This window comes from Monopterus albus, unplaced genomic scaffold, assembly GCF_001952655.1.
Source record: "Monopterus albus unplaced genomic scaffold, M_albus_1.0 scaffold185.1, whole genome shotgun sequence".
Classification (NCBI taxonomy): Eukaryota; Metazoa; Chordata; class Actinopteri; order Synbranchiformes; family Synbranchidae; genus Monopterus; species Monopterus albus.
Window position 1 is genome coordinate 664,774 of NW_018128065.1, and position 10,037 is coordinate 674,810.

The following is a 10,037-nucleotide window of genomic DNA, read 5'->3' on the forward strand; positions in this document are numbered from 1 at the left end:
TTTAGTTTTAGTCTGTTCAATAAATGTTTATCCTGTTCGGCCCGCGACCTAAAGCGTGCTTTGGGTTTTGGCCCCCTGTGCGATTGAGTGTGACACCCCTGCTATAGAGCATCCTTAAAAGGAAGGTCATTGGCTTTTGCCTAATAACAACACTGCATATCGGGTCTTGTAGAAACACGAATTCAGTGAGACTGGATCTGTCATTGAAATGTTTTAGTAAATATGTTTGACAAATAGTGAAAAAGGCCCACAATACCTCCAGGCTTAGAGTTGGATAATTTCACAGTAATGAAACATTTAGAGTCTCTTTCCTTTTGCTGCCTTGAGTTAAGATGTTTACCTTTGTTGCTAAGAATAATTAACCTGTTTCTATCTGGATCTTAAAAGCTTAGTGGAAAACACAGCCACAGTAACATAAGGCACTTGAAAAGAAAGTCATAGCCACAGCTTTTTGTCTTTTGCAATGAATATTACTGGGAAGTTCATCTTGCTGGGTTCTTGTCACATTCTGGGGTGTTTTACACACTCCAGTGATCCATGAACCATCCCCTCTTCACCACTGCTGTTGGTGAAAGCTTGTCTCATGGTAACACTTGGATAGCACTTTAATTTATGGCTTGTGTCTCAAACTGCTGAACAAGAAGATGCATAATATAACAGAATTTTGTAAGTGTTCAGATTTAATCAGCTGTAAAACTATATAACAGATTAGGGAAATAATTGTCTGTGAGGGACCTTTTAACATTGTACAGAGCCATTTGATGCTGTGTTAATATTAGAGATTGAAAGTTTAACTTTCCTTTCAGAGATCATAGACGCGTTTTTTCTCTACAGCCAGTTTTGCAGTAATTTGTGATGAGGTACAGGTCTGACTGTGAAATGGAGCCACCTTTCCCTCCCCTTTCTTTGTCGTTCCCAAGATGCTGCCACTGCCACGGCAAGAGGTAGTTGTCAGAATCAATCACAGAATTTTGTAGCTTAATGTTCAATTAGTATTCCAAGGTCCTTTAAATAAGCAGTTTGTCAACACTGTCGAGCACTCTGCACTGGCGAGCTTGTCCTTGGCATATGGACCAATCAAGATTTGATGAAGCGTCCAATCAACACAGATCAGAGGGAGCCTGCCAACGCTTACGTGTCTGTGTCACAGTTGGGTATTAATTTGATTTATAATCCTCAGTGTGTGCTTGGAGTGCATCATTGAAAACCACGAGACCCAAGATTACAATGAGACTTCTGGCCCCTTGTCTTTATTAGCTTGGCTGCCTGCCGGCTCGAAGAAGAGAAAGAGTGCTGGAGGAGGAACTTAGATACTCACCCCCATGTGGTGGCATTAAGAGGCAAGCAGTTGGGCAGGCAGACATGCTGGCTTGGTAGGAGATAAATACATTGCGATTGGTAGATAGGTGTTCACCAAGCTACATGTGGTGTGTGATATAGTGCGGTAGCTGTGCGATAGCTTGTTTCTTCTCTACAGCCTGGTGAAGCTCGCAGAGAATGTCTTACACTCAGCTTTTAGGAATCTCTTGCCAGATTGCAAAATTAAAGAAATTACACAGCAACAAATGCAGAAACACACTCAGGGTCTACGTGAGCACCTCATACAGTTGACAACATTATGCCATCTGGTTACTAACTGCAGGTAGCACAAATGCTGGCAAAATGAAGCAGGAGCACATACAGTACACACTAATGTTACACATTGCCAACCCTGTTCCATCAAAATCCACACACTTTGAAACACTTGTGTAACTAGTGTGCATTCAGGTGATATAATAGCAATATTACTGAAAGTAATTTTGTGTGAGTGTCTGTAATACTTTATTTTATGGCAGTTGAGTCTACTGTAGGTGAAAGAAATGTTAGAAATGTCTTTTTTTTTTTGTATGAATCTATCTGAATGCTCTATTGATGAAACAGCGGTTTTGGTATGTCAAACTAATGGGAGGGGGGAGAGATTTTTAAGGAGCCTCCTTGAAGATAGAGGAGAAGATCTCACTCTGGGATTCTTTTAAAATACTGCAGAATTGTTAATGTACAGAGGTCTTGTCTTTTGTTTTTCTAAGTATTTTTTGCACAGTTTCATCCATCATCCTTATTATTGTTTCCTTTGAGAGGACCAAGGTTGAACCTCATAATAATCACACAGTATCAGATTGTAAAAAACAAAGATCTTTGTAGCGGAAAAAGTCATCTAACCTTGAAAAATAAAGTTTGGCAGGAGACTCATGGAGAGGGAGCCCGCCTTCAGGACTCTCAGGCATGTGAAGAGGGCCAACAGCAGCCAAGCCACGATCCAATACTGATGCCCATCTTTGTCATCATCTGTGTCATGATAGAGATGATATGATAAGCTGACAGGCTCAGAGACCAAGAGGCTGGCGGATGGACAGAGAGGAAAGCTGCCAGTTAGACTGAGAGAAAGAACTCAACATACAGAAGTCTATAGAACCAGACAGTGTCTGACGTGACCACGTAGACAGAAAAATGTACTTTTGCGAGGTTTCATAGGTTGATGTGTAATAGCTTTGGAGGAGGGAAAAAGCCTGAAACTGAAAGAGAGCAGCCATGCTTCAGTGAAAGCTGGCACCTTTTCCTTCCTCACTTGTCATCTCTTCTGTTTGCCCTGGAGCTCCTCTTCTCAGCATCAACCTCCATGTCAGGGCTCATCTCACAATCTCATCCCCTCCTTGAGCTCATCTCTTGCAGCCTTCTGTCAAAGGTTATATAAAGAATAGAATCTTATTTTGTTCTACCTCATGTGTTCAGATAAAAGGAGGAAGAAGAGGAAGTAGTGCACTAAAGCAAAATATAAAACCAGTGTTTCAAAAAGCATCCTCAGTTTGTGCTGTATGCTTTTACTATATGTGCTCTTCTGAAACTATAAAAGGTTTGTATGTGTATGAGGACCGGCTGTTCAGTGTAGAAGACAGGCTTGTCCTGATGTCACACTTGAGTTAAAAAGGTGAACTTTGATTTGGTAGCATCCTCTTTGGGGTCATACCTTCCCTTCAACCCTGGCAATCCACTAGTGACTCTGTGAGCAGGGCTCCGGTGCTCACAGACTTGTGAATAAAAAAAAAACATGAGTCAAGGTTTTACTTGGAATTTCTAGAGTATAAATAATAAATGGGAGCTGGTAGCAATTTATGGTAGCTGGCATTACATGAATGACCATGTGCATTTGTTAACAGGTTCTTAGCATTGTATTATTAGATGGGGATGTTTATTTGCTTGGGTTTTTTTGCTGTAAAGTTTTATTATTTCATGATATTCATGATTTATTGTAATTAGTTATTTCTAGAGCTGGAGTTTCATCTATTAGATGCAAACATTCAATGCTGTAATCTGACAAAGTTTCAGCAGTGATGTTAGCAATAAAGAAAACAAAGGACTAAACCAAAATAAGTTGTTTTTTTGGGGTTTTTTTTTAAACAGGATGGAAAATTGTTACATTTGGCTCTTTTGTGGCAAGAATCACATTTTGTAACTTTTATTCATGTTGTTGATTGAGAAACAAATCAGTATGATTGCTTTTGTTCTGCGCTATTTATTTGTTGGCGCCTTAACTCGTTTCAGTGACAGCTTGACTAATTCCAGTGACAACTGCTGTTGTAATTAAAATCACATTATTCTACACGTCTACTAAGATCAGTGTAAAATAAAATTATGATGCTAATTTAACCATCATTTTCCAGCCATCTCTACTGAGCTGTTATTTGGAGGTGCGGGCATATGAGCTGCAGGATTAGGTGCTGAGACAAACTCTCTTGCCAAGTCTGTAGTAGACACTGCTTTGTGTTCTGTTTTCCAGATGATGAAGCACGCGTGGGACAGCTACAGACAGTACGGCTGGGGCCACAACGAACTGAAGCCCCTCGCCAAGAAAGGACATTCCACGAATATCTTTGGTAACCCAGTCAAACCCCTTTGTCCCACTGCTGTCTGTGCCTGTTGGCATCTTGCTCACATGGATGCATGCATGAATGCACAGCCACTCAGACACATACAGTATACACACATGAACACAAACACATCCTGTTTTTTTTCTTGTGGACAAGGTTATATGATGCCTATCGCTCTGGGAGGAAGAGAAGCACAGTGTCACTGAAGCCACCACACACATCACTGAAATGTCAGATTAAAAAAACCTTTATTTGAAGTATTTCACCAGTACTTATCCAGAGTATACATCTATGGTATAGTTATTTTGTCAAACTATAGAGCGGTGATGTATGCGCACAGTGATACTGTGTTAGTTGTTAATGAAGATGTTCCTATTTTAATTTTTATTTCTAAATTAAATAATATATACATATCATAGATGCATTGAATAATCAGCACTAATACTGATGTCTGAAATCTCATATTGACCATCTCTTTTTGTGATTTTATGCATCTGAAGACTGTTGTTTCCCTGGGCTTGTGTGTGTGTGCACTGCACTGGAGGTTGCTAGATGTGTGTGTGCGGCTTGAGGATGCATGCTTATGAGGGTTTTGCGTCAAATTGGAATGTTCTGTCTGGCAGATAGGTCAGAGACTCGTGTTATTATATGAGCCGCTGCTAAATGGGGGATAGATGCTGTTTGTGTGTGTGTCTTTATTTTTTTGTGTTCTTGTGTGTCTGTTCATCTGCAGCACCTCTATGTGTGTTTGTCTATGTGAGTGTGTGTTTCCTCCTGCCTTCTTGTACTGGCTCACTCTAGGTTATTAAGGGTGGCCAGTAAAACACAAGCAAAACACAAGGCAAAGAATCAAGCCTTCACGCCACGTGTCACGCCCGTCTCATGTAACCAATTTCTCGATTTTAATCAATCCAGCTGTCTACACCACCCGTTTGTCAGCTTGCGTATCACTCACGTCTTACCCGTGTAACTGCACGCTGAAGCCTATTGTTACGCTTCAACTTTTTTTTCTGGGTCATGAAACCCTCTTCAGAGATCAGCCAAAACAATGAAAGCTCACGATTTCAACCAGAAGCTACCTTCTCACTCCAAGCGTCTCTGTAGCAGCTCCCTCTTCTTATTGAGACAGACACAACACTTCTTCCCCCTGGTTAGCCTGCGCCAGCTCCTTCTCTACCTGGTTTCCTGCACACTGCCTCCAACGCAACTTCAATCTATCTTACCAGTGCTATGCAGCAGCCCTCATCCCTCCAGCCTGTCTCTGCGCTCCAGCCACTGGCACCTCCCCTCCGGCTACCCAACCGTACACCTTGCCCAAACCTGCAGCAAGTTCACACAAGTGATTTCCTCCCCTGTTGCCAGTGACCAGCACCCCACCCAGCACACCATAACACTTTTAGACCGAGATTTCCCTGTATTGGCATAAGCTGTCCCTTCTTTATTGCAGCTTTGCCAATTTACGCTGAACTAAAAAAAAAACTAGGATAATGGTTTCTTTTTACACAGATACAGGATCCCAGTTTTAGAGGTTGTGATGTTTACTTTGACGTCCAGTGTGCATATATAACACACGTTGGAAACACAAAGCCGTTGTTGCATTGGCAGATGGACAGAATAGGAATGTGCTTTTGCTCATCCTGCACATTCGCAACATGATTGTGCATCGTGTACAACATGTCTTTAAGGTCATAGATTCTGTTTCTTCTGAGGAAAATGAAAATTTAAATTCCCTGGTGTCAGAGAAACGACGCTTTTTCCAAACTTCGCACACCTCTGCCGACAGTACCCCCAAGTCACCTGTTCACTTTTACACAGAGGCCAAGGTGGAACAGTTGTGGCAGTTTTACTACCTCTTGCGGCAGAATAAAGGAAGGTCCACACTGACCCTCCGTACTGGCTTGGTACCTTGGTGCAGTAATCCCGCCTTGAACAGGCAGTCCCAAAGCTGCTATTGTGATTGGCTGTGGCCCCCACCCCAACAGGCACTCGAGTGTGCTTTTTCTCAACAAAGTTCTTCCAATGTGCCCAGTGTAGACACGCAGACCCGAGTTTTGTGCAGGGGTCATGTAGGACAATGTAAACGCAACCTCACACTCTTCAATAAACACACTTCCATTATTGATGAGGTGTATTCTCTCCTCCTACAAAATTTGGTTATATATATTGATTATATATTGTGTCTTTGTGTGGAGGAGTATGTGCTTTAGAAAGCAGGTAGCAATAGAGTGACAATGCAGTAGACTCTTGTACTGTAGCTTTAAATGTTAAGAGCAATGACAGCTTGTACCTGAGAGGGACGCACGCACGCATGCACAAAGGACTGGTGATGGGATGGAAATGGGGATTGCTGACTGAATTGTGGATTTAAATCTTTTCTTTCCATTTTAAATCATTTAAATTGAACCCTGTTGCAATAAAGTTTTATGGTAAAGCCAATCCAGAATAACACTATAGTGGCTGACACTGGCTTCAGCAACTGAAAGGAAATGTGGAAACATTTCCCTTTGTTGACCAAGTTGTCACGGTGTTGTCCCGCTTCAGGCTAGAAATGAGCCTTTCTGCCTGACACAAACATTTTTCTGCCTCTGTACTTGCTGTACACACAGTTGTCATAGAGACAAAGGGTAAAGCTGTGTGATCGCTCCATGACTTACAGTACTGCTCAATATATCCAGAGAGAAGAGGAGAGGCCAGAGTGATAACAAGAGGACTGGGGCTCTCATTGTGGCACCAAGCTCACATAAGCTCGAGTGCGGCTACAAACACAGCTTTTGTCTTGAGGGTAAGCAGTTCAGGCAGGGATAACACATGACCAAGTAATAGAAACTCAGTTTAAACTGGGTTAATAAAAGCCCAATTCAAGCAGTGTCAGACACAGCCAGCAAGTTACTGTAAACACACTTTTTTCAGTTTACATTTACACCGCCAGCAGGACACTGAAGTGACATAACGCTAAGACGGCCAGCAAGCTCACAATGGTTAATGCACCAGTAAGTGCTTTCATTATATGTTGCTAATGTTAATTGTATAATGAGCCACAGACCCTCTGCAGAGGCTTCCACAGCTCCCTGCACCGCTGGTGATGGCTGTTGTTTGCCGTCGTTTACATGGCTAACGCATTTTTTAAAAAATGACAGTGGTGCTGCAGCTAGTGTACTTGTATGTAATTCATGGTTCCTTTTGTGCATGGGGAGTACCTACTCTGAAGTAGGAGCTAAAAAGTCCTTCAAAACTGCATTCTGTGAACCATTATTGTTCTCAGTTTCTGCAGTGCGGGGACACAAAAAAGGGGAGCTTTGTCCTACAGTTCTAAGAGCTATGACAAGTTTCTCTGTTCTGAAAGTTCCTATTGTTACTTTCTCTGACAGTTGTAGAATAAGCATGCATCATCATATTTGTTAATATTATTTAAAAATGCAACAAACAGTACTGTGGGCACAAAAAATATTTTAGGTAGCATGTACTGTATCATGAAGTACTGGCATGCCACTACAGTTCTGCATTATATGTTGTTGTGTAAACAGGCAGCAACAATCTGTATATACCCCAATTCCAATGAAATTGGAACACTGTGTAAAACGTAAATATAAACAGAATACATTGACTTGCAAATCCTTTTTGACCCATATTTGATTGAATACACCACAAAGACAAGATATTTAATGTTCATACTGATAAACTTTGTTTTTTGCAACTCATCACTCATTTTGAATTTGATGCCTTCAACACATTTCAAAAGAGCTGGGACAGGGCTGTTTGGAACAGGTGAACACGTTTATTGGAAACAGGTGAGCATCATGACTGGGTATAAAGAAGCATTCACAAGCAAGGATGGGGCACAGTTCACCACTTTGTCAACAACTGCGTGAGCAAATAGTCCAACAGTTTAAGAACATTCATTCATTCATTTTCTACCGTTTGGTCCCTGAGCGGGGTCACGGGGGGGGCCGGAGGCAATCCCGGCCGGCAATCGGGCGAAGACGGCGTACACCCTGGACAGGTCGCCAATCCATCGCAGGGCCTCAGTCATTCACAAGCAAGGATGGGGCACAGTTCACCACTTTGTGAACTGCATGAGCAAACAGCCCAACAGCTTAAGAACAACATTTCTCAATGTACAATTACAAGGAATTTAGGTATTTCATCATGTACAGTCCATAATATCATCAAAAGATTCAGAGAATCCAGAAAAATCTCTGCTCATAAGCATCAAGGCAGTAAACCAACACATGACCCATGACCTTCGATCCCTCAGACGGCACTCCATTAAAAACAGACATCATTCTCTGAAGGATATTACCACGTGGGCTCAGGAACACTTTGGAAATCCATTGTCAGTTAACGCAGTTTGTCACAACATCCACAAGTGCAAGTTAAAACTCTACCATGCAAAGCGAAAGCCGTACATCAACAACACCCAGAAACGCCATCGTGACCCCGTTCAGGGACTAAGCGGTAGAAAATGAATGGATGAATATTTGCAAAAAACAATAGAGTTTATGAGTGTGAACATTAAATATCTTGTCTTTGTGGTGTATTCAATTAAATATGGGTCAAAAAGGATCTGCAAGTCAATGTATTCTGTTTTTATTTATATTTTGCACAATGTCCCAACTTCATTGGAATTGGGGTTTGTAGATCAGACCAGTTCATCAGGGGACAGCTGTGGCTCAGGAGGTCCTCACATGTCAGTAAATAAAATATGGTTTTTGGGGCTGTGTTATCACTGTGGGCTTTGTTGTGATGAGAATATTTCATTAGTTTTTGAAATTTAGTAGACAAATAATTGATAGAGAAAATAATGAACAGATTAATCAATGAAAATAATGATTAGTTGCAGCCCCAATAATCTACATGCCTGAACTAACACCAACCACACTGCTAGTTGCATGACTTTTTTGTGAATGTTGTGGCTTTGATCACAGTAACTCTGTAGTTAGCCATTTCGGTCACATGATAGACAAGTGTATTCATCTCCATGTTGTTACTCTGACCCACAAATACAAACGCACACAGAGTAACAATGCCACGATGGGTAATTGTATGAGGAACATCAGCCCCCATTGATTCAGGCTGAAAGCATTTGTGGGTCAGTCACAGCAGCGGCCAGGCTCCACTGTCAACTGAAGTGGTCTTATTTATTCTTGCTGGACAGCACAGGTGCTGATATTTAAACACACTCCTCTGTGTTTACTAGAAAATTCTCCCAGGGACTTGGGTCACTTTACATTGATCAGAACTTAGGTGGGAGTGAAAGTCAACACCACTGTGTTTCTGTCACTCTGTGGTCAGAATTTACAAACTGAAGGTTATTCCTCTTTCCTCAGATGGAGTAGTCCAGGCAAAATGAAATAAAAGTATGACAATCATTAATTGAAGTCTTAAGTGTAACCAGACTTAACAAACAATATGATTTACACAGTATGTGAATATGGAAACCTGTCCTGTCCACAGAGTTTTGTCTTGAAATACTCTGTTGCAGGGTGACTTGAGGTTCTGCCTATGAAATACTTTTCAGCCTAGAATAGAGGATCAGTAGTGTTATTAGTTTCCCCAAGTTTCTTCTTGTGATGGATTTTATTTGTGGCTGCAAGTGACCTTACTGGAGTCATTTCAGTGGATTTAATCTTGTCTGCCAGCACACAAGGGAATCCACTGCAAAGTCTGAGGCCTGGCCTCCATACTCTTCCTGGTACTGCTGCTGTTTTATTAGTTTCCTTGAAAGTGTTGCCATCTGAAGATTTTAATCTAAACTTTCTAGAGGAGAATCTCACTTCTCAGGCACATGGCCTTCTCCCACATGCATTTTAACATGCTCACTGTGAATGGGACTGCCTCAGGCGTGCGGTTGCTAGAGGCCTGTTAGGTAGGAGGCGATGCAGATGATATAAACCTTGGATGAAGTCTGGACACCTGGCCACTTTGTCAGCCCAGTGCTGGGAGAGCTTACTCATTACTCATGGCGCTCATTTTGTCCATTATAAGATTACTTTGGTTGTTTGTGCATCATGTTGCACATAGACGTTAGCTGCCAGCTTACTCAGAGTCAAGTAACATACGCATACTGTTGTATGGTGAAAACCGTCTACTGCATCCTGCCGTCTACATCAGCTTCTTGGTAAATCTATTAAC

The 10,037-nt window shown here is 41.7% G+C and overlaps 1 protein-coding gene across 1 annotated transcript in view; it reads left to right on the forward strand.

Moving 5' to 3' along the window:
- The window catches only part of man1a2 (mannosidase, alpha, class 1A, member 2), a 127,335-nt gene that overhangs the window by 47,338 nt on the left and 69,960 nt on the right, over positions 1 to 10,037 (forward strand). The window contains exon 4 of the mRNA XM_020617107.1: positions 3,815 to 3,911. Coding sequence (XP_020472763.1) covers positions 3,815 to 3,911 — 97 coding nt within the window. The remainder of the gene's footprint in view (positions 1 to 3,814; positions 3,912 to 10,037) is intronic.